Source organism: Centroberyx affinis, unplaced genomic scaffold, assembly GCF_046629955.1.
Source record: "Centroberyx affinis isolate AG114_WGS23_722 - 3 ecotype Tasmania unplaced genomic scaffold, CSIRO-AGI_Caff_v1 ptg000585l_1, whole genome shotgun sequence".
NCBI lineage: Eukaryota > Metazoa > Chordata > Actinopteri > Beryciformes > Berycidae > Centroberyx > Centroberyx affinis.
Window position 1 is genome coordinate 1660 of NW_027279225.1, and position 25296 is coordinate 26955.

General features: G+C 41.0%; 2 protein-coding genes across 4 annotated transcripts; one reads left to right on the top strand and one right to left on the bottom strand.

The window, feature by feature from the left end:
* Positions 1-2392: 2392 nt before the first annotated feature.
* spp1 (secreted phosphoprotein 1) lies at positions 2393-12804 on the top strand. Of its 3 annotated transcripts, none has more exons than XM_071518506.1 (8): positions 2393-2571; positions 6610-6681; positions 6897-6941; positions 7114-7164; positions 7788-7847; positions 8556-8685; positions 10049-10371; positions 11427-12804. In XM_071518506.1, the coding sequence occupies exons 2-8, from the start codon at positions 6628-6630 to the stop codon at positions 11850-11852; spliced, it is 1089 nt and encodes a 362-aa protein (XP_071374607.1). In that variant the 5' UTR covers positions 2393-2571; positions 6610-6627; the 3' UTR covers positions 11853-12804. The 3 variants fall into 3 exon arrangements, with proteins under 3 accessions (XP_071374607.1, XP_071374604.1, XP_071374605.1); XM_071518503.1 differs by having other exon boundaries at positions 8556-8681; positions 10042-10371; XM_071518504.1 differs by having other exon boundaries at positions 8559-8681; positions 10042-10371.
* Positions 12805-19958: 7154 nt separating this feature from the next.
* On the bottom strand, positions 19959-24263 carry scpp8 (secretory calcium-binding phosphoprotein 8). Its single transcript, XM_071518507.1, has 3 exons — positions 24127-24263; positions 23678-23755; positions 19959-22458 (listed from the first exon to the last, which is right to left on the bottom strand). The coding sequence occupies exons 2-3, from the start codon at positions 23734-23736 to the stop codon at positions 21984-21986; spliced, it is 534 nt and encodes a 177-aa protein (XP_071374608.1). The 5' UTR covers positions 23737-23755; positions 24127-24263; the 3' UTR covers positions 19959-21983.
* Positions 24264-25296: the final 1033 nt, after the last annotated feature.

The following is a 25296-nucleotide window of genomic DNA, read 5'->3' on the forward strand; positions in this document are numbered from 1 at the left end:
CAGTACAAGACACGCCCCCTCGACACTAGTCAGTACAAGACATGCCCCCTCGACACTAGTCAGTACAAGACACGCCCCCTCGACACTATGTCAGTACAAGACACGCCCCCCTCAACACTATGTTAGTACAAGACACGCCCCCTCGACACTACGTCAGTACAAGCCACGCCCCCTCGACACTGTCAGTACAAGACACACCCCCTCGACACTGTCAGTACAAGACACACCCCCTCGACACTACGTTAGTACAAGACACGCCCCTTCAACACTATGTTAATACAAGACACGCCCTCTCGACACTACGTCAGCACAAGCCACGCCCCCCACCCCGACACTACGTCACTACAAGACACCAAGACGCGCCCCCTCAATACTACGTCGGTACAAGACAAATGACCCATTTGGGCCACCACAGCCTCGTACCTAGTGGGCTTGTTGGGAGTCTGCAGGCTGCAGATAGACCCTTCTCCAACAGACAAAGAAAAGAGCGCCACCTACAGAAACTCAAACTGCATCAGCAGAACAACAACACTCAACACTGTGGGTTTTCAGATGTGACCGAGCATAAGGATTAATTTTCAGTAACCAGAACACGGTTTGTTCAAATTCATAAGAATAAAGACAGCTTGTAAAACTTATAAATCTGATCTAAATCTATAGTCAAAATAAAAAAAAAAGATGCATTTAATAATTTGTATGAATAAGAGGGATGGCATATTTCCTCATTGGCCCTAAAATCCATCAATTCATAGGACTTGTCTTCATCACAACCCTATTTTGTCTCAGTCTTAGAATGCACGCATTAAATGTTAATTGATTGATTGATTGATTAATTAGCCTTATCAACTGATGATTGCATGAGTAAACGTTGTGCAGATTTGTTTGGTCTTTTCCTCTGCTTTCATGTTATGTGTTTTTATTGTTTTCACAGCATTTTTACTATTTTCATTATGTGTGTTTTATTGTGTGTTTTTATTTAAACCCTTCCTCTTTAAACCCCGTCTGTAAACTGAATTTTCCTACGGGACAATAAAGTCTGAATTGATTGAAATGATTGTTTGCACAAAATTGACACATTTATTCATTAAAAAAAAAAAGTATTTTCTATTATTTTTTACATTTTAGAATAATAGTAAAGACATCAAAACTATGAAATAACACAAATAGAATTATGCAGTGACCAAAAAAGTGTTAAACAAATCAAAACTATCTTATATTTTAGATTCTTTGCTTTGATGGAAAGGCAAAGGCTTTGGAAATAAATTCATACATAGGATCAACTTCACTGTTTTGTCTATATTTGTCTAAGAAACTCATTTCAAGCATTTAAGCAGAAGCCTTTAGATCAAAATGGCTTTAAGAGAATGAAAAACACAGAACATTCAATCAGGTGGGTCCAGACTTTTGAATGGTGTATGGTGTATATTAGGTTATCATATGACTGGAATGAAATAATTTAATATTCAGCATATACAGTATATACAGACTTTTAGATGCTGTGATCTTGAACAAGACTCGACTCGCTCTGGTCTCTTGTCTTTAAAACTGACCGAAGACGAGGAGCCTCAGTCGGACAGAACTAATGATCACCTTGTGTCGGCTACTCAAACTGTTTAAAACGGTCAGTTATCTGCAGCCTACATGCACACACTCACAGTGATTAACCTCCTTTAAACGTGCACACCCCCCCCTTCCCCCCTCCTCGCCCCCACCCCCCCTTCGACCGAGGAAGACAAATTGGTCTAGAGTCGCAGACAAATTCCCAATTAGCCTGAAACGCCACAGTCAGATGATTCTGTTATGTCTGCCTCCTGTCTGCAGCACATTGTGAAGGAAGTTGAATCATTGTCATGCCACCCTGCTGTATATGTTGCTGTTTTTTCCCACTGCCTGTCACCACTTGTCCTTAAATTAACTTCTGCAACAATACAGGATGTGAGTGTACGCGTGTGTGTGTGTGTGTGTGTGTGTGTGTGTGTAAGAGAGAGAGAGAGAGAGAGAGAGAGAGAGAGAGAGAGAGAGAGAGAGAGAAAGTACATTAACATGCCTGTGCCTATGTGTCAGCTTGTCTTTATCCATGTATTTGCGTCTTTGCATGTGTGTATGTCTGTCTATGGTGGGTGTGTGTGTGTGTGTGTGTGTGTGTGTGTGTGCGTGCATGCATGTGTGTGTGTGTGTCTACATGTGTGTGTGTGTGTGTGTGTGTGTGTCTTTGCCCCCACACCACCACAGCACCAACCACAGGAAGAGTGGGAGAGAGGAGAGGTGGACCACGGAGCGGTTAACCTCATGACATCACAAGCCCCGACCTGATTGGCTGCCGCCGGAGGCTGGAGGGTTTATAAGCCAACCGGGAGCCTCCGTTCTGCAGCATCACTCAGCCAGTCAACCCATCCCAGGATCCCAGGAGCGTACTGAACTAAACTGAAGAGACACCACATCTCTCTCTCTCTCTCTCTCTCTCTCTCTCTCTCTACATCTCTTCATTCCTCCACTCTCTCTCCTCTCTCCTCTCCAGCCGCTGAGCTCCGGAAGCTTCCCAGACTGACTTTCCATTCAAGTGCAAACCAGGTGAGGATGGAGAAATTTGAGAGAAACTGACTACTGAATGTGTGTGAAATGTCAGGATGACTGTGGGGTTTAGTAGGGTGAAAGGTGGGAGTGCATGTTAATTAGTATGGGAAGTGCACATTTACAAGGAAAGTGCACATTTTCTTTTGAAATGTGCTTTTTTTTTGGCGTAGAGAATGTAAAGCAACATTTGGAAAACTGCAGTGTGAACAGGTCTCAATAGCAATGTTCTTGTTTGCATGCATTTGAAATACGTTACTCACAGTATACAGTACTGTGCAAAAGTCTTAGGCACCCTAGATTTTTTATTTAAATTTTGTCTTAGATGTTTATTTATTAGTCTTCTGCATTACTCAGTAGACTGCCCTTTATAGTAATTTTTTTTTGATATATAGAAACTTTTCATGTCATTATTTTTGAAAGCATCTTCACTTTATGGATGTTTTTTTACATGTGACTTTTGCACAGTACTGTAGGATTCTCATGCAAAACCATAACTGTTGGTAAAGCTCCAATAAGTTCCGCAAAAGTATTGCAGAGGTTTATGAACGATTTATGAGTTTTATGAGTGATTAAGATTGCAAATTGCAGCTCTAAAGCAGGATTCACAACTTCAACTTCATTTTAAATCATTTTAAAGCATACTTAGCAGAATGTAAAAGGCAGTTGTTGATTAAACTGGAGAGCGTTCATGGGCCGGAGCCACTCCAGGGCTTGGTTAGCCCTCATAAAGCGCTGCAGTTTATTGCAGTTAATTACAAGTTCTTTTTAAGGGCTTTACGGTCCTGGAAGTCAGCCTACGATTGGTTGAAGGTGAAGCCGGGGCAGCGGCTGTATTTCATTGGCTGATTAGTGTTACAGTGACACCGGGGACAGGAAGAGGAAGCTGTGGGCAGCAGGAAACTAACCCCTGGATTATATGTCACATGACTGGGGCCGGCCCAAACTAACCGCACAGAGTAAACACACTGACATAGATACACTAATTAGCTACCAGCTGGATTGGGAGTCTGCTTCTCACTGAAGAGTTTCAGAGTTTCAGAGAGGTTCAGGTTCATTTTGTGGCTCTATAATTTAAAGTAGAGTCCAGAGAGTTGCATTAAGAAGTCTGAGTTATGAGAGACGAATGATCGCTTTATTTATTCATCGTTCTCTCTCTTTGTCTCTCCTTTTCCTGCCATTCCTCTTCTCATCTACTTTTTGTGGGTCTATAATTTACCGGAGATAGTCCAGCAGAGTTTAAGAGAGTTAGACTAAGTTAAGCGAGTTAGATTCAATTAAGAAAGTTAGATTAAGTTTTGAGTTACGAGAGACGAATTAAAACGATTTATACATCGTTCTCTCCCATTGTTTCTCTTTTTCCTGCCATTCCTCTGTCCAGTTTTCCATCTTCTGATCCTTCTCTCTCTCTCTCTCTCTCTCTCTCTCTCTCTCTCTCTGTCCTGCAGTCTCTCTCTCTTTCCCCCCCCATTTCATCTCCTTCAGGTTTCATTCTCGCCTCTATTTCCTCATGTTTCTCCCATCCTCTCTTTATATTACTCTTCTCTTTCTGGTCTTTCTTTTCCTCTCCTCTCCTCCCTCTCTCCTCTCCTTCTTTCTTTGACACATAGTCCTCAGCAGTGTTGGGGGAAAGTTACTTTAAAGATAGTTTTAGTTACTTTACTACAAAGTAACTAGTTGAGTTGAGGTAACTCCTTGGCTCGAGTACTTTTGCATTACTCCCATTAGCAAGTGTGTTGTGGAAAATTGTTTTTAAAAAGACTCCAATCTCATTTACATAAAGCAGACTTAAGCTGTTTTTTTCCATTAGTGTTTTTGCAGCATGTTGCCTGCAAGAGATAAAGCAGGATTTTCACTTTTTTCTGCTTTTGCTTTTTAAATTGAATTAAAAATGAAGCAACATGAAAGAAAAATCAAAGTAACGGCATTCTGATTTTAAAAAGAAGAAGAAATTGAAAAAAGTAACACATGCAGTTACTTGCTACCACAAAAAAGCAATTTGAGTACTCGCATACCCCAAAAAATGGTCCTCCAGTGTCTTTCCTCCATCTTTTTTTTTTACCCTTTCCTCTCTTCATGCACTCTTTCCCTTCTCCCCTCTCTCTTCTTTCCTCCATCCTTCCTTTTTTCTCTTCTAAGACGCACATGAAGTCCGATCAATGCCACTAATTGGAGGGCAAGACCAGACCAGATCCACACACACATGGGCTGCAGGGTCTAATGAGAAGCCTATGACACGCTATAATGAAATACACACACACACACACGCAAAAATGCACAGGCACAAACACACACACACACAAATTCATACTCACTCTCTCTTATGCGCACACTCACATATAAGCATACTCAGAGTCTTAAACACACACCAAGCCAAGAATACACCCAAGAAAACACACACACACACACACACACACATAGAGAAGCACACACACACAGACACACACACACACACACATACACACACACTCATACTTACATGGGCGTCTGTCATGTATCTACTACACTGCGGCTTTACATGCCTTCCAGTTTTAACATGGTGAATTATACAGTATAGGATGAGACGGTCATTATAGGTAGAGCTAAACACAGAAAGTAGACGGGGCCCTCCCAGAGGAACGCCTCTAATGTGATGTTGTCATAGCTGGGACCGAAAACAGGGGCATGTTTCATGAAAAGTGGAGGTTGTAAGGGCGGGAAAAGCCACAATGTCTGCCAGCGCTGCGAGGATTAGCATTCCTCCTGCCAAACAAAAAAAAAAGAAATGTGTCACTGTCCCGAAATGGATCTAATTTCCTCCCTATCATGACAGAAAGATATGTTTTTAAGATTAAGAAGGGTTAGTAAGGGATACAACCAGTGTTTTATTTTAAGTGGTCCAGGTTCCTCTCTGGTTTCTGCACACAGTCAGCATAGTTCTGGATATCAACGCTCGTTCTCGTGGAAATAATCTTCAGAAACACTTTACTGTCACATCCACAGCTTTTTTATTTAGGGAGTCTTTGTTAGCCGGGACAGAAGTTCATTTCAAGGCAAGGCAAGGCAAGGCAGCTTTATTTGTATAGCACATTTCATACACTGGGGCAATTCAAAGTAAAAGTACAAAAATACAGTAAAAAATTTACAATAAAAAAAGTGCAAAAGTACAGACAAGAGATCCACAAGATAAAAGACTTAAAAAGTAAACTAGTGCAGTTCAAATCAAGTGAAAATAGAAAGATAAAAGAAAAGACAGTGCAAGAGGATTAGAAAAGTGAAAAGTGCATTAAAATCACATTTAAAAGAAAATAAAAAAGATATAAATAAATAAATATTACAGTGCAGATGAGTGTTGCCCTAGATTTCTTAAAAAGCCCTGGCGAACAGAAACGTTTTAAGCCCTGATTTAAAAGATAGGTTCAAGCTACGTTTGACACCGTAACGTTTGGATTTTAAAAAACGATGGAAAACGAGTAAATGCTAAAAAAAATTTATTACATATGGGATGCATCGCGAAATGTTTGGGGGAATGTAAACTGGTCGTAAACAGCAGTAAACGGGCTGTAACTCTATTATTACTGTTCTCCTTTGTTTCCAGCCCGAGACCCAAAGATAAATTTCGTCTCGCTCCGGGATCTGGTCTGACTAAATCATATCGGTTATATTCTCGTGTCTTGTGGACCGACCAGGATCAGCCCCTGCAACCCGGTTTTGCACCCTGACCCATTAGTTTGACAAACCAAAACGCTCCAAGACAGTCTGACGACAGAGAGAGAGAGAAATGTTTTACTGTATAGAAGAGAGTCATCAGGGAAGCATAGCTGCTCGTTTTAGTCTGTAATTAAGGACTTGATTACTTCCCGTTTCACGCCACTGCTCGTTAAGATTCATGTGACAGGCGGCCATTTTTAGGCAGGAAGATTTGCTGACTCGACTCGCAGCTCATTCTCAGCTTGACATGTCATTGTGCTTCATGTGAAGTTATGGCCCTGAGACGAGCGTGTTGGGGTCGTAACTCCGTATTTCACGATGTGTTTCTGTTTCTCTCTCTCCGTCCAGACACCAAACTGTGACACGATGAAGGTGGCCGTTGTTTTCGTTCTTCTCTTCGCCACGGTCCTCTGCCGGCCGGTGAGTCCAGTTACAGTTATTTTGTTTTATTGTGTCATATACACCACATACACCACGCATTTTTTTTACTTTATCCGCTGGGTTTAGAAAGGAAATCATCAGCCATAGAGGAATCATGTCGTCTTCAACTGAAGTGAAAACATGAAAATTACCAAAACTTGATTGTGCTTTAATCTTTAGTGTTGATTTTGATACTATGTCTGCTTGTGTTTTAGGCCAGAAAAGTATCCAGCAGCAGTTCAGAGAGCTCTGAAGAAGTGGTGAGTATCTGAAATGTGTGTGCGTGGTGTGTGTGTGTGTATGTGTGTGTGTGTGTGTGTGTGTGTGTGTGTGTGAGAGAGAGAGAGAGAGAGAGGGAGAGAGAGAGAGAGAGAGAGAGAGAGAGAGAGAGAGACAGAGACTCACATTGACCCACCTTCCTCCTTCCCTCAGGTGAAACCAGCTCCAGCCATCAGAAAACAGGCAGCAGTGCTTCCTGTACAGGTACATCCACTCCTCTCCTCTCCTCTCCTCTCCTCTCCTCTCCTCTCCTCTCCTCTCCTCTCCTCTCCTCTCCTCTCCTCTTCTCTTCTCTTCACTCCTCTCTCCTCCTCTCCTCTCCTCTTCTATTCTCTCCTCTCCTCTCCTCTCCTCTCTTCTCCTCTCCTCCCTCTCCTCTCCTCTCCTCTCCTCTCCTCTCCTCTCCTCTCCTCTCCTCTCTTCCTCTCCTCTCCTCTCCTCTCCTCTCTTCCTCTCCTCTCCTGTTTCCTCTCCTCTTCCCTTCTCTCCTCTCCTCTCCTCCTCTTATCTCCTCTCCTCTCCTCTCCTCTCCTCTCCTCTCCTCTCCTCCTCCTCTCCTCCTCCTCTCCTCTCCTCTCCTCTCTGAACAACATTCCTCTATAATCAATTCACTCTTCAGGCTAAATCCTCTATAATCTTCCAGACGTTTCAGTATTGACAGTGAAAACACATTCACCTTGTGAGCCAAAGAGTGCGAAGAGTGCCATCCAGTAATTAATATTGTTTGACTGGGGTTTGCCCTCGGCTTTTGTTGTGAAGCTGTTAAAAAATCAGCGAAAGGTAACGGGACGATTAATCTGATTTACTGCTCCTCTGTGATGTTGCAGAACATCGCAGCAGCAGCCGCCGGCTCAGAGGAAAGTTCAGAGAGTTCAGACGAGGACGAGGTGAGGACACGTCAAGTCATCAATCACATTTTACCGTGACACGTCCCGTTAAACAGTCAAACCCAGAGGTGGAAAGTAACTAAGTACATTTACTCAAATACTACGCTTAAGTACAATTTTGAGGTACTTGTACTTTACTTGAGTATTACCATTTTATGCTACTTCATACTTCTACTCCACTACATTTCAGAGGGAAATATTGTACTTTTTACTCCACTACATTTATTTGATAACTTAAGTTACTAGTTACTTTGCAGATTCGGATTATTAATACAAAATATAATCAACTATTGTTATGTATTATTATAGATTACTATAAGCTACCCATCAGTATATAAAGTAGTGGAAATCAGCCCCACCTTTTCCAGCTGCAACATTAAAGTGATGCTTACACATTAATGCATCAATAATTATAATTCAATAATATAATATATACTGTATTATTCTGATACAGTGGGCCATTCTGCATAATGAGTACTTTTACTTTTGTTTCTTTAAGTACATTTTGATGCTAATACTTTTGTACTTTTACTTAAGTAACATTTTGAATGCAGGACTTTTACTTGTAACAGAGTATTTTTATGCTTAAGTAAAAGCTCTGAGTACTTCTTCCACCACTGGTCAAACCCGAGTCCCATATCTCTAATTCTCACACATTTTTTTAAACACGGTTGTTGTTCACCGTTCTGTTAACTTTTTTTTTTGCAGCAGGCAGCCACAGCATCCCCGTCAGAGGTTACGGCCGAGAGCGCGGACACGGCTTCGGCCTCTGACACCGCCTCCGTCAACAGCCAGGACAGTGATGATGATGATGAAGACGACACCGAGGAGAGCGTGAGTAACAACAAATCAACACAGAATATATACAGCATGCATGAGATGGTCCACATTTACAGACACATTTTAGACACCCAGAGTCTTGCTTGAGGACGTTTTGACTCTTGGATGTTGATGGACGCCACTGGTTGTTAGCAGCAGTAGAATTAGCTTCAATTCTTAGATCACCAACATTACAAGCCATTAGCAGGAAGAAGTCTAAGGTCAGAGGTCACAGCACTCAGACTATACATTTAAGTAAGTAGGTAAAGCTTTATTTATATAGCACTTTTTAAAACACACTGTTTCACATAGCAGAAAAGTGAAATGGACACAAAAACAAAGACACAAACGAACAAACATATTGAAACAAAGTGGACATAAACACAAAGATAAAAAAAATTAACAAATATTCCCTAGAATGATCATGTGCGGTAGAGAAGTGCTAGGAAAAGAAGAGTTGAGGAGAGAGGTAGAAAGGGTGTGTGTGTGTGTGTGTGTGTGTGTGTGCGTGTGTAGGAGGGGAAACACTTCATTTGAATATCTGTATAATTGCATAGCTGCAGCAAAGGCCTACACACTTTGTAACCATGGCAGATATGTGTGCTTTAAGTCACTCTGCCAGGTAGTTTAATATGGCTGTGTGTGTGTGTGTGTGTGTGTGTGTGTGTGTTTTTGGCTTCTGTGTAACCTGATTTGAATTTCCACATACCACACATGCTCTCTCTCTCTCTCTCTCTCTGTCTCTCTCTCTCTCTCTCTCTGTCTCTCTCTCTCTCTCTCTCTGTCTCTCTGTCTCTCTCTCTCTCTCTCACCCTCTCTCTTCTCTGTCTGTCTGTCTGTCTCTCTCTGTCTCTCTCTCTCTCTCTGTCTCTCTCTCTCACTCTCTCCCTCTCTCTCTCTCTCTGTCTGTCTCTCTTTCTCTGTCTCTCTCTCTCACTCTCTTCTCTGTCTGTCTGTCTGTCTCTCTGTCTGCTTCTCTCTCTCTCTCTCTCTCTCTCTCTCTCTCTGTCTCTCTCTCTCTCACTCTCTCTCTGTCTCTCTCTCTCACTCTCTCCCTCTCTCTCTCTCTGTCTGTCTCTCTGTCTGTCTCTCTCTCTCTCTCTGTCTGTCTCTCTTTCTCTGTCTCTCTCTCTCACTCTCTTCTCTGTCTGTCTGTCTCTCTCTCTCTCTCTCTCTCTCTGTCTCTCTCTCTTGCTCTCTCAATTTCAATGCAAGGTGCTTTATTGGCATGAAATACAAAAGTACTTATTGCCAAAGCAGAGTCAACAAATTCAAATTCAAATAACAGTAATCAAGTTTTAAGTACATAACAAGTCTCTCTCTCTCTCTCTCTCTCTCTCTCTCCCTCTCTCTCTCTCTCTCTCTCTCTCTCCAGGACACAGATGAGGATGAGTCCAGCGACAGCTCGGAGTCGGGCGAGTCCTCCACCCCCTCTCCCGTCACCGTCGTCCCCGTGGTCGTTACGGAGGAGCCCGCCACCGAGGCCACCCCGGACCCCATCACGCCCTCCGTCGTCACGGACACTGGCCGCGGCGACAGCATGGGAGGTTACCCCGGCGACTACAAGTCCATCATCTACGTGGAGGACAAGTCCTACCAGAAGATCCCCTCTCCTTACAAGTCCTACGAGTTTGCCGAGGGAAAGAAGACGGCCTACGACATGACAGACGGCAACGAGGTGGAGAAGAGCCTGAAGGTTTACAAGGTACAGGTCGGTTTAGTCTTCTCGGTGTTTCTGCTGGTCTTTCGCTCTCTCTTGCTCTCGCGGGCCCAAGACTGTGGAACAAGCTTACTGAAAGTGTCAGACCAGCAGAATCTGTTGCTGTTTTTAAAAATGGCCGTTTCAGTGTGACTGATGTGTTTTATCTTTTAGCTTTTTGAGATGCGTTTGGTCTTTTCTTTTTGAGATGTTTTTGGTCGTTTCTGTCTGTTCAGATTTCTTACTGTTATGCAAGTTTCTTCTTCTAATCTCTGGAAGTACTTTGACTTTTTGTTCTCCTTTAATATACAAAATACACTGAGATGAAAAATCAAATGTACACAAAAGCCATCCACCATCATCATCCATTAGTGCAGCAATGCATTTTCAGTTCATTTAGCACCAGTGGTGGAATGTAGCTAAGTGCATTTACTCAAGTACTGTACTTAAGTACAATTTAGAGGTACTTGTACTTTACCTGAGTATTTCCATTTCATGCTACTTTATACTTCTACTCCACTACATTTCAGAGGGGAATATTGTACTTTTTACTCCGTTACCTTTATTTGACAGCTTTAGTTACTAGTTACTTTGCAGATTCAGATTATTAATACAAATTATAAATCAACGAATAAATCATGATATATTTTTATAGGTAAAGCTACCCAGCAGTATATAAAGTAATTAAAATCAGCTCCACCTTTACCAGCTGCAACATTAAAGTGATGAACACATTAATGCATCAATAATTATAGTCCAATAACATGATATATATGATTCTGAAATGGGCCATTCTGCATAATGACTACTTTTACTTTTGCTGCTTTAAGTACATTTTGATGCTAATACTTTTGTACTTTGACTTAAGTAACATTTTGAATGCAGGACTTTTACTTGTAACAAAGTATTTTTACACTGTGGTATTGCTACTTTTACTTAAGTCAAAGATCTGAATACTTCTTCCACCACTGTTTAGCACCAAATCAAGTGAACTGATCCTTTCCCTCTCCTCCCTCTCCTCCCTCTCCTCCCTCTCCATCCCTCCTCCCCCTCTCCCCCAGGCTCTCCAGGTCCACACCGACCTCCTGGAGGAAGACACCAGCACCCCCGAGGTGGAGAGCCAGGGCCTGGACGCCTCCTCCGGCACCACCCAGGACCAGGAGGGAGTCCGCCAGGCCGTCCTCCCGGAGGAGGACAGCATCAGCTCCAGCGCCAGCGACGCCACCGCCAGCGACAGCGAGAGCGAGAGCGCGAGCGCCACCGAGGAAGAGGAGGAGGAGGAGAGCGCCAGCACCGCCAGCGACAGCGCCAGCGCCAGCCAGGAGTCCGAGGACGAGGAGAGCCAGAGCAGCGAGGAGGCCACCGCCACGCCCGGCGCCGCCGACAGCGACTCGGACGAGACGGACAGCTTGGAGAGCGACTCGGAAGAGGAGGGGGCGGGACCCGACGCCACCACCGACGCCCCGGTGGTCATCACCGCCAAATAAGCCCCGCCCATCCATAGATTTACGTAGAGAGCGCACATCGCATCCAGTTGCATAGAAGCCCCCCCCCCCCCCTGTCGCCTGGTTTCCACTCCAGGGCCAAACAGGGACGCCAAGCCACGGCTTTCTTATTATCACTGTCAGTGGTTTTTGTTTTTCCCCCACAATATTTCTGTGATTCTTTGTGCATCTTATTGGAAGCAGAAGTGCTTTGTCTGCTGGGTTCAAATAAACCGATAAGCCTTTATGTCCTGTGGTCTGAAGCGGTTCAGCCCTGGTAAATCCCACTTTTGGCCCTGCAGGGGAAAAGCGGTCTGTGTAACTTTATCGGATGTTGAGACCGAGGACCGCGGGTGACCTCATGGCCTCTGTCACTTCTGGGTAAAGGGTCAAAACTGGAGAAAATAAACAAACAAACAAACAAGAGTTGAGTCCTGATATCTACACTAGCATAGCACGACATGTATTCACTCATTCATTATGACGACATTATGCAAACTCATGAGTACGTTCCTTGTATTCTCACGTTTTACGAAATAAGAGAGTTGAAAGTGCACGATTTTTGTTTGTTTAGTTATTTCAGGCAGAGCTTGCTGTTCCTGCAGTTTCATCATAATAAAACTTGAACTTGACATAAGCCATACTTTTGCTTTCTGTGCGGCTTAGCTTTTCGCTCGCTAGTATGGAATTTGCTGGTGTAGATAATAGGACGACACACACACACACACACAAAGACACACACTCAGGATCCCACACAGGGTCTAACCAGGCGCATATACACACACACACACACACACGCACACACATGCACACACACATACACACACACAGAACAGTCCTGTTCATTTGCACAATTCCTAATTACACTACATGTCGTTTGTCCCATGTTGTTTACTGTAATGTATCATATTGTACCATTTCTAAAATATTAATAAAGTCCTTTTTAATAAAACGACATGGTGGTTGTTTACATTTGTATTACACAGATAGATAGATAGATAGATAGATAGATAGGTAGATAGATAGATAGATAGATAGATAGATAGATAGATAGATAGATAGGTAGATAGATAGATAGATAGATAGATAGATAGATAGATAGATAGATAGATAGGTAGATAGATAGATAGATAGATAGATAGATAGATAGATAGATAGATCGTTTTTCATTCTCTTAAAGCCATTTTGATCTAAAGGCTTCTGCTTAAATGCTTGAAATGTGTTTCTTAGACAAATATAAATAGTAGATATAAATAGTAAATATAAATATAAAATAAATAAAGTTGATCCTATGTATGAATTTCTTTCCAAAGCCTTTGCCTTTCCATCAAGGCAAAGGGCGGCTACTTTAAAGAATCGGTAACACTTTACAATAAGGGTCACTAAGTTAAGGGTTAGTTAATGCTTAATAAGCATTAACTAACCCTTAATTAACAGTTAATTAATGTGTAATTTCCTAATGGTGTTCATGTTAACTAAGGTATTAATTTATACATTATTTAATAATTTATAAAGATGACTATTAAATAATGTATAAATGAATACCTTAGTTAACATGAACACCATAAGTAAATGATTACCAGACACATTAGTTAACTGTTAATTAAGGGTTAGTTAATGCTTATTAAGCATTAACTAACTCTAACTTAGTGACCCTTATTGTAAAGTGTTACCAAAGAACCTAAAATATAAGATAGTTTTGATTTGTTTAACACTTTTTTGGTCGCTGCATAGTTTTGATGTCTTTCCTGTTATTCTAAAATGGGGAAAATAGTAAAAATAAAGAAAAATGTGGTGCGTCCAAACTTATGACTGGAAGTGTAGATTGATATAGAAACACAAGTGAGGCAGATAAACAGCTTAAAAGAGCCAGAAAGCAGCGATAAATACAACTGAGTCAAGAGCCAAAGAGCGATAAGACACTGACGTTTAATCCCCAAGTCATCCATCACACGTTCCACATTCCCTGCAGTAGAAATCCGAATTTCATGCCCCTAGCTGTCTGTGCCCTGGCTCCCTGTCTGGGCCCCCGCCTCCTCTGTCTCTGCCATGCCTGCTGCTGTCACATATAGAAACATAAGTAGAGGAGAGGGAGACATGCAGAGGATCCAGACTGATTACAGGCTTCACATCGCTCGGTTCTGCCTGACTGCGGCAGTGCAGCCCCTCGGGTCGGGAGGCTAGACATGTAAAAAAAATGCTTTATGGGTGTTTTTTTTTGGATGCAGACTGTTATGTATGTTTCATCTCTCTCTCTCTCTCTCTCTCTCTCTCTCTCTCTCTCTCTCTCTCTCTCTCTCTCTCTCTCTCTCTCTCACAAACACGCTTTCTGTCTGGTTCTTTCGATTTCTCCCTCTCTCTCTCTCTCTCTCTCTCTCTCTCTCTCTCTCTCTCTCTCTTTCTCTTTCAATTCAATTCAATTTTCAACAGAAGACACAAATTCATGTGTTGCCAAAGCATGACAAGGACTTATACATTAATGGAAAACAGAATAAAAAGAACACAACAAAGAGCGTAAATACAACTATTACAGCTGTAATAAGTGCTTGTGTGCCCATGTGTGTGTGTCAGTTGTGTGTGTGTGTGTGTGTGTGTGTGTGTGTGTGTGTGTGTGTGTGTGTGTAAAACTTGCATGAACGGTGGACAAACAGAAACAGAACATTATTGGTGTGTGGTGTCTGTCTGTCTCTCAGACTGTGGCAGTCTCTCTCTACCTGTCTCTCTCTGTCCCTAACAGGCAGGGCAGCTTCTCCTCCCTCTACCTGTCTCTCTCTACCTCTCTCTTAATCTCTCTCTCTCTCTCTCTCTCTCTGTCTCTCTCTCTCTCCCTAACAGGCAGGGCAGCTTCTCCCCCCTGTCTCTCTCTGCCTCTCTCTCTCTCTCTCTCTCTGTTTCTCTCTCTCTCTCTCCCTCTCTCTCTCTCTCTCTCTCTCTCTCTGTCTCTCTCTCTCTCTCTCTCTCTGTCTCTCTCTCCCTCCCTCTCTCTCTCTCTCTCTCTCTCTCTCTCTCTCCCTCTCTGTCTCTCTCTGCCTCTCTCTCTCTCTCTGTCTCTCTCTCTCTCTCTCTCTTTCTCTCTCTCTCCCTCTCTCTCTCATTTTGTTCACAGCGGAGGCCTTCATGCTCAGTTCTGATTTGCTGCTCATATCTGATTGTTTTTTTGGATGAATGTTAATATCTATTGTAGGATGGAACCCATATCTGATACCAAAAATGAACTGACAGCGATGTCAAAAAGACACACATGTGCAGATTAAATATAACAAAAGACATTACATAAATTTTTGTTTCAACACATTTTACTTACAATTTGTGACTGAATTGATGCGTTTCCCCAAATATCAATCAAGTTGTCTGTTTTCTGTCCATTGTTGTGTCTCGTTGTCCTCCATGTTAACACTGGCTCAGCCAAACTGACACAATTATGAAAACTGTGTCAGGTGACTATAGTGTAAGATTGACTCATTGTCATGGCAACACTGACAAATTCTAATTTGAGCGTTTATGTACAAGTCGCATGCAGGTCACATGCTTTGAGATCCGATTTTGTAGCACATGTCCATGTTCACACTGCAGCTGGATGCGTCTCAATTCAGATTCCTTCCCTCCTCTGGGACACAGATCTGATGATTTTAGTGCAGTGAGAACAGAAAAAAACACATGGAGTTCTGATCTCTTCCTTTTTGATTAGGAAAACATTGATTCGTTATTCTAAATCTGATCAGATGGGAATTCATGTGGTTTTTAAGTCTGTCGTTAAAAAACACTCTGCTTTCATTTGACCAGAAAAACATGGAGGACGACGACTCAAACAGCCAGCGGAGAGACAGCAAATTTTTCACAATTTTCACTCATGTTTGGGAAGATTCCTCCATTCAAACAACAAATCATAATCCACCAGTGCTGGAAACAATTGCTAAAGAAACGATAAATCCAGCACCTGAAACCCAAGTTCAAGAAGGCGAAAAAGACTTTGCTCAACAAAGTGGCTGCATAACATTTCCTTTTTGCAGAGAACTTGACTGTATTTCGTGTGACAAACCGAGCCGTCACCGACTAGAGCTGCATGCTGCTCATACTCACCTAGAAGATTCCCAGCTCTACTTGCTCCACTCTAGTTAACGTTGTTATACAGTTTTATTTGGAGGAATAAATCTTAAGCAAAAAAAAAAAAAAAAAAGCATAAGAAACAACACAAGATATCATACTGGAAGACACACAATACCAGTCAATAGTCTGGACCCACCTGACTGAATGTTCTGTGTTTCTCATTCTCTTAAAGCCATTTTGATCTAAAGGCTTCTGCTTAAATGCCTGAAATGAGTTTCATTCATCAAAAAATGACCCCCCCCCCCGATTTAGAGGACAGGTTTTGGGTCAGGTGGTTTGCCGGGGCCTGCAGCGTTGGCAGCGATCCCTCCTGCCTTCTTCTTCTTCACCTCAGCATCCTTCAGGGAGGGGAGCCGACAGCTCAGCAGGACGGAAAATACGCTGGAACTCATCTTTCATGTAGAGGGAGAAGAAGAAAATAATAATAATAATTATGATAACTATATTTATGCTTCATTTATCATTAAGTTAACAGAGAGCTGGGTAATTTTGCGGTGGGTTCTGAGACATGAAGAAGTGATCAGTAAATCAAGCGTTTGAATTAAAATGAATAATAACAACAACAGTCAACTTAAAAGAGGTGCCTGGGTGGAACAGTCTGTTCCAAATACAGCAATGCAGCAATTTAACCTTTATTTACCCGGAGCAACTGTCTCCTAAACAGCAGTGAGCAGCGCTCCGTCCAGAGAAAGCTGGACTCACCAACGTTAGATCTTCTCCTCTCTCGTCTCTTTGGTTTCTTTGGTATAAAGCAGCACAGACTGACAGTGGTGGAAGAAGTACTGAGAGCTTTTACTTAAGTAAAAGTAGCAATACCACAGTGTAAAGATACTCCATTACAAGTAAAGTCCTGCATTCAAAATCTTACTTAAGTAAGAGTATTGGCAGTAAGTATTGGCAGCAAAATGTATTAAAGTAAACATACTCATTATGCAAACTGTCCCCATTTAGAGAGTTATATTTTTCATAAATTATTGGAATATTAATACTGATTTATTGACATACATGTACATGTAAGCAGCATTTTAGAAAAGAGCAAAGTTGTCAACGTGAAGCTAATCTTAACAATTTAGCTATACTTTTGGGTAGTCTAATCTATAACAATGCTATTTTATAGCTATTTTATAAAGATGATCAAATGTTTTAAATATAAAATATCGATCTGAAAAGTAACTTGTAACTATAGCTGTGAAATAAATGTAATGGAGTAAAAAGTACAATATTTCCTCAAAATTGTACTTAAGTACAGTACTTGAGTAAATGTACTTAGTTACTTTCCACCACTACAGACTGAGTTGGTCAACAGTTCACCGACAGTTTCCTCTCGCTGCCATTTGGGGCTGATAAACAAAGTTGCCAAAGTTTCAGCTTTAAATAATAACCAAGTTACTGGAGGTCTGATAAAGGCTGAAGAGTTGAGGGGAGAGACTGTGTGCAGCTGTAGGGTTCACTTACTACTTATCCATTTGGAAGGATACACATAACCTGAATTTCATCATTAAATATCTCTAAAAGAGGTATTCATATATAGAGGATGTAGAGGATTCAGTCTGTCATTTTGTCAACCGAGGACTTAAGTTACCTCAAGCTGCTCTCCTTTAAAAAGCACCATAGCTTCTTTTAATTGTGTGCTATCAATTACTCAGTAAGAGTAGTTTGATATTACAATAATTCACATTAATGATGCACTGTAATTCTCTTCCCACTTTATATCCCTTTTCTTCCTCATCACCCTCCTTTCTTTCTCTCCTCTATCTCCCCCTAGCTTCCACTTTTAATATCACAGTGAAACACAGATGTTACAAGTACTGTAGGTGTCACTTTTTCAAATGGTGGATATCTAATTTTGGGTAACACTTTATAATAACCATCATTAATAAATGGTAAATTGATAGTTAATTAAACTTTAGTTAATAGTTATTTTACTGTTAACAAACAATGAAATGATCATTAATAATGTTTACTAATTATTAGTAATGCTATAATTTATGTTATTTTATCATTCGTTTGTGTAATATAAAATCATTTGTTTATAAATTATATATTGTATCATAGCTGATGAGAGACGGTAAAAAGGGTAAAAAGCTATGATACAATATATAATTTATAAACAAATGATATAAATTATATATGTGTTACCTAATTTTGTAATAAGCTGTAACAGTCAGTATGTAAAACTGAGGCAAACAGCCAAAATGGATGGTGAGTGTATTACTGGATCCCAGTTTGATAAAAGTACACAAAACATAGTGTATATTATATGCATACTGACCAAACATAATATTATTTATATATTGTTTTGGTAAGCACCACAGTTCTGTTTTGTCCCAAACTACACATACAGATGAGTTGAAAGTGACACATTGTTTTAAAGAGTATAACCACATATTTCAGTGAGCCTGGCTCCTGTTATGATGCTACATTTCTCATTGTGTTCCCTGCCTGAGAGGTTTTCAAAACCTGGGTTAACATGAGCCTTAATCTATACATTCAAGATTCAAGATTCATGATTCATTATTGTTACGTCTCATTATACAAGTACAAGAGAGTAAAAAATCTTAGGTTACAGCTCCTCGACATTGCAGTAAATTTGTGCGCAGTAAGTAAATAAGTAAATAATAAATAAGTAAAGCATAAGATAGAAATAAAATAAATAATAAAATAAGTGGAGCAAAGATAAGTAAAACACAGTAATAATTGCACTTCTTCCAAGTAAAAGTAAAAGAACCTGTAGCACAATATTACACAGTGCGGACATGTGTGGGTATAAAGTGTCAAGTGCATGTGTATATGTATATGTGTATATGTGGAGCAAAGTGTTAAGTGTCAGGTGCTTGTGTGTGTGGATGTGTGTGTATGTACAGTTAAGATATTTGAAGCTGTTTTGGTCTACAGTGTTATTGTTGTGTATTGCTGATGGAAACTTGCAACAGCCAGAAACCTGAAATGAATCCCCAAAACTACAGAGGCTGTAGTACAACAGTTTTCCCACTAGATGGGGCTGCATCATTGAAATAACATCGGCTAGTGATACTGGTCCAAATTCCACCCCACACAGAGTTTTTTTTTTTTTTTGTGTGTTCATCTTTTATTTCACACACAAGCTTTAGCTAAGTTACAGCTGAGTTAAGGGAAAAGAACAGAGCAGCTCTGAACTGATCAGATCCTTTTTTTTGTCTTTTGGGTGGGAAGGCGGCCTGGTGTTAGAGATACCGTCCCAGGACTGAAAGTGAGCAGGTCCACAGTCTTCCTCAGGGACACTTTGACAGGACACACTCGCTGCTGTAGGGATGGACCGGTGACATTTCCACTGCAGGACAATCTCTCCTTTTACAAAACACTTTAGAAACAATACACTAACAAAATAAAAAGCCAGTGAGATGAACAATAAAAATGGCAGACGTGAACTTTAATAAAACAAAATGCATAGGAATGACACAGGCATAAGGGGAATAAAATAGGTCAGAAGAAATGTTATTAAAGTCTGTCTAGTGTTGTAATTGTCAGTTGCATAATGTTTAATACTTCCTGCTCTATTCTTGTTTAATATAACATATTACTAACCTATTACTATCTGGTGCTGCAGAAACACAACTTCCCCAGAGAGACTGATAAAGTTTCATCCTATGTTATGTTATATTATGTTTATGTTATATTATGTTATGTTATGTTATGTTATGTTATGTTATGTTATGTCATGTTATGTTATGTTATGTTATGTTATGTTATGTTATGTTATGTTATGTATGTATGTAGTAGTTAGACATGTATATTCCCAGGTATATGCTCAGAATTACAGACAGAGCCCCCACCTCACCCCTCACCCATACACACACACACACACACACACACACACACACACACACACACACACACACACACACCTCTGATAAAACGAGTATCCACACTCAGTAATCATTTACTTGACCGACTTGATAGTTCAACAGTGTCAACACATTCAAGGTTAATGATTGTACAAATCTGACGATTTTGTTAGTTGTGGTTTAGATACTTTATTGAAAAAAAAATACAAATACAAACACATACAAACACACATATTTGGTCCAGTTTGACATCTGAAAACAAGGCGGAGAACAAACAAGTTAACAAGCCAACAACATTACGGTATTGTCTTGGGCCCACCCAGTCGTATTTAATTATGGAAAGATGAATTCTCAGCCCGTAATTAAACTGCTATTGCTGCAATAGTTTGGTTTGTCTCATTCAGTTTTCAACATGCACAGACAGGCGAGGGCGGTCCTCCAATGTCATTTATTTCACAAGACAAACAGGCCACACCCTCTATCTATGAATACACTACTGTACGAATACATACTTTGGATACTTCATGCATAAGTGCAACTTTTTTTCAATTTTCAGTGCAATAGTGAGTCTCTCTCTCTCTCTCAGTCTCTCTCTCTCTCTCTCGCTCTCTCTCTGAAGTGAATACTTAACTTGAAGCGAATCGACACATTAAAGCCTGGTTTCTTAAGCTCTGGGTCGGGGTCTAAAACAGGTCACACAGGCCTGTTTCTGGACTGACTGGTCTCCACATGACACAAGACAACTGCTTGTTTAAATGAGGCTACATGAGTCCCAGGACAGGAGATTGGCTCTGTCATGGGGTGCTGGGCTTTAAAACATTTAGAAGCCCCGGCTAAAGCGTAAACATACCAAAAAGCCAAAGTACAAATGTGTAAACTTGTAGAAATACTGTTAGAAATTTAAACTCGTTTAATCACGTCTTCCAGAATTGGTCTTGTTTGGCACACTGGAAGCAATCCTCCACAGTTCATACCCTGCCCCTATTTCCCTGCCCAGTAAACTCTTAAACTAAATGTAAAGATAACTGATCCACATCTGCGTTCTTAAAATGGATGTGTGGTTGTTAACAGCAAGTCCACTGACCTTGGTAGTTACCTTCATTTGCATTTTAGGCATTTAGCTTCCAGTCTTATACAGAGCACCTTAAAATAAGTGAGCAGGTATGGGTTCAGTGTATTGGCTGCTGTGGGGATTGAACCTGTGATCTTTCATTTACAGGACGGTGTCTTTAACTACCTGGTGACTACGCCACTTTCGGCATGTTAATAGATGTTGTTAACATGCCGAAAGTGGCGTTGTTGGCACAATATGTGCTACTACCAGTACGTCACCTTAAAAATTAACATGTGCTGAAGATGATAGAGAGATCACATTACGACAGGTGATGACAGAAGTGTTAAAAGTGACATTTCATTATTACAAGTGGACTAATTAGTAGTTAAGAGATAGTTATTTGTGATATTAACATGTTGAAAGTAACATATAAAATATTGCTCTTAAATAGATACACAAATGTGCGGGAAATGAAAGTGCTGTTAGTGGTAGAGATGGTTATCTACTACATGTTGAAACAGAAATTATTTTGTCCCAACTGTAGCTTGACCCATGGATGGACTGAAAATGAAGCATCCTTCATCAGAGTGTGGTTAGTTATTAATAGTCAGAATTGGTTAGATGTCGGCTGCTAACGCTTGTCGAAAGGTAAACAGATTGGAGTTTTAGTTCTACAAATATTTCTTCAGGCAGGTCGAGCCGCTCTGGAGGCACAAATAATCTCATTGGTTGAGTTAAACCTCAGTGGGCGGAGCCAAAGAACCATTGGCTAAAGCCTAGGTCAAACTAGGTAGGCTAGCTAATTTTACAAAGCCTAGCGCTCATGATACTAACTGAAAAAATACAACCTATCAAAAATACAATCTATCAATACTAAGTTATCTAGGTTAGCTAGTTAGCTAGCAATGCTAGCAATGGGCAACCAATAACTATTTCTGCCTCCAAAGCAGCTCTGCCTCTGAGAAATGTTTTTATAAATTATAAAAACATTTCCGCTGCTTTTGCCGTTTGACCTAAATAAAACTCCAATCTGCAAAAAGTAACATGTGATGTCATCCCAACTGGACTCACAAGTGTCCTGAGAATGACAAATCTTTTTCAGAGTGTGGTTAGCTATTGTTAGCGTTGGTTAGCAGTAGTGAGAGTTGCCTAGTTGTCTCCTCTGTTGTCTGTGATGGGAGTCGGCGTTGGAATGTCGTGGGTGACACAATCGGTGACGGCCCCGGGTGTTGTGACGACAGCGGGCGTGGCCGGCGTGGCGGCCGGCGTGGGCGTCAAGTTCTCCATAGTCGGCCCCTCTGTGCTCATAACGTCTGGCTCTGTGGTGTCTCCCCTAGAGATGGTCGTCATGGCAGCGGTGGGCGTGTTCAGCGTGGTGACGGCGAAGACCTCCTCGGAAGATTCCTCCGAAGACTGACTTTCCGAAGATTGACTTTCCGAAGATTGACTTTCCGAAGATTGAATTTCCCGAAGATTGACTTTCCGAAGAGTGGTAAGATTCCAGGGAGTCGGAAGAGTCCGCGGACTCCCAGGACTCAGACGACCACCACCTGTTCGCCTCCAGCCACTCTGATAACACGTCTCTGTCGGGGATGTCAGCGTCATGACGCCTCGACCGACCAATCTGTGGAGGGGATGTCAAGAGAAGGAGATGTTACAGTCAGATACACTCAAATAAAACCCAGTAAATGTCCTGGGATATCCATGAGAGCGCTGGACTTGTAACTTTAACTAGAACTCCTCCTTTGTGTATTTCTACTGCATCTATCCTACATTACACAGTGGTAGTTATTGCAGAAGTTCTTCATGTATTTGCTGCATTAGTACTGTATACAGTGGTAGTCATTGTGTCCTTCATGCATTCATCATATGTCTGCAGACAGTTGTTTCTTGAATGTTATACAGTAGAACTAAATGAGTACAATTTTAAATAAAAATCAAATGTGTCTCAACCAAATAGTTACCATACCATCCCTTGTAAGTTCTGACTGCTGAATAGAGTTTGTTTGTCTGATTTTCCAAACAATTCCTCTTGTGGACGGAGCAAGTGTGCAGTGCTAGAGCAGCAAGCTTACAGAAAAATCGGAAGCTTTAACATGCAGTTGTAAAGTCCAAAAGAGGGGATGGCGTCTTTATTTATAATACAGGAAATAGTAGGGCCGGGTATCGCCACTGATTTCCCGATTCGATTCGATTTCCAATTTGATTTGATTCGGTTAGGGATATTTCAGTTACAATATCAATTTTGCTTGGATATGAAAGAGATTCTCAGAGAACTAATGCTGTAAATTGTACAAGGAACCCTCTAACCTGGTGCATTATTAAAAATATTAATGTTTACATTAAGAATTGACCCCAAAGCAGTTACGTTAATGTACTTTTTATTTAACATGACCAACACACTACAGCAGTCAACACAATATAGTTAAAGTTGTGCAACTCTACAGACTCTACAGGCACATATTGGGCATATATTAAAAGATCGATCTCAGGATTTTATGAATGGATATCGGATCATTCAAATGAAGATCGATTTGAATCGGAAAATCGATTTTTTAAACCCAGCCTTAGGAAATAGAGAAGGACTGAACCGAAATGAATCTGTCAATATCCATACTATAAATACTGTAAATCAATACTTCATCTCTGGGGCTGATTGCACATGTCATTAGTTTTCCCCGTACAGCAATAAGAAAACAGAAGTGCAGCTCAGCCACTGAGACAGAGAGAGAGAGAGAGAAAGAGAGAGAGAAAGAGAAAGAGAGAGAGAGAGAGAGGGAGAGAAAGAGCGCTGAGAGAGGAGGATGAGAGAAGATTGATGTCTAGCTTTGCGGTTAGCTTACAGGCTTAGTGGAGGCTGTTGTAAGAGGACGATGACGAGGGCAGAAGTCAGAAGCTCCATCTGTGATTGGTTCCTGTCTCTGAAGGAGGGAAGCCGCAAACAAAAACACAGACACTTACAAACAGCTCGAACGAAAATGAAAATGAGACACTGTCAGTGCCATGTAGCCTGAAGGGCTCATTTAAACTAGAGAAAGTATAGAGAAGTACGGAGAAAATGTAAGAATTCATCTCTACAATATGTATAAAATGTTGTGAAATGCTCATTGTACGAACAACATTAAATGAAAAATTCAAATAAAAACATACATGTTTCATACTCAAATAAATATTCACATATTCATCGAGAACTTGAGCTCATGAAGTCCATAAATAAGTGCATAAGTAGATGAATAAATCAGTTAAAAATACTCTAATAGTATATGCTGTTGAAAAGGGAAAACCAACATACCTGTTTTCTGAGGCAGCAGATCTTTTCTCTACGGTCTCTAACTGCTTTCACTTCTCAAATCCTATATTAAATCAATCAGACTTTGTGTACAGTAGCTGTGATCAATGGCAATGTCTCTTTCAGTCCAGAGGTGGATGTCGGCTGACCTCCATGCGGGACCGGCAGCTGATATATGAGCGGCTGGCTGGGGCAGAGAGGCTGGGCTTGGCAGGGCTCGGATGGGCCGGGGACCGGGGCAGAATTGGGCAAGAATGGGTTGGCCAGGGGCAAAGAGGAGGGGCAGGTAGGAGGGGAGGAAGTTTACTGCCTACACATCAACCAAGATGCTTGGGCAATAGTCTAAACAGCATTTTCTAATGGTTGATTAACATATTTTTGGGGTTAAATGTATAGATACTCTATTTTACTCATTTATTTATTACTTTACTTATTTATTTTCATTGATAGGTAACACTGGTAGTTTTCAGTTTGTACCCTTTTCAAGATTGGGACAGACTGACATACATACATACATGCATACTGTACATATACAGTATATATATACATACATACATACATACATACATACATACATACATACATACATACATACATACATACAAACATACATATGTACATACATGTTTTTGTGTCATTTCTTTTGTGTCAGCCCCGTCAGGCACAATAACAATTCTATTTTTATTTATTTTGTCCAACACAGATTTATAGCCTGAAGACCTTCCTTTCTGCCCAGCAGTTACACATACATGAAATTAAATGTTGAATGTTGACTTTTCTTCGTTTGTTACACCGCCCCGAATATATTAGTTTGAAAGATGTCAGATTTCCAGCATTAAACTACATGTGGTGAAGTTTAGAGATAAATGCTTTAATAGATGAACACTATTAGCTGAACACAGAGGTGGCGGAGAACTGACGGAGGTGATGGAGAACTGATGGAGAACTGACGGAGGTGATGGAGAACTGATGGAGAACTGACGGAGGTGATGGAAATGTAACGGAGGAGATGGACATTTTATGGAGGTAACAGAGAACTGACGGAGGTGGCGGAGAACTGATGGAGTTGATGGAGAACTGACGGAGGTGATGGAGAACTGACATAGGTGATGGAGAACTGATGGAGTTGATGGAGAACTGACAGAGGTGATGGAGAACTGACAGAGGTGATGG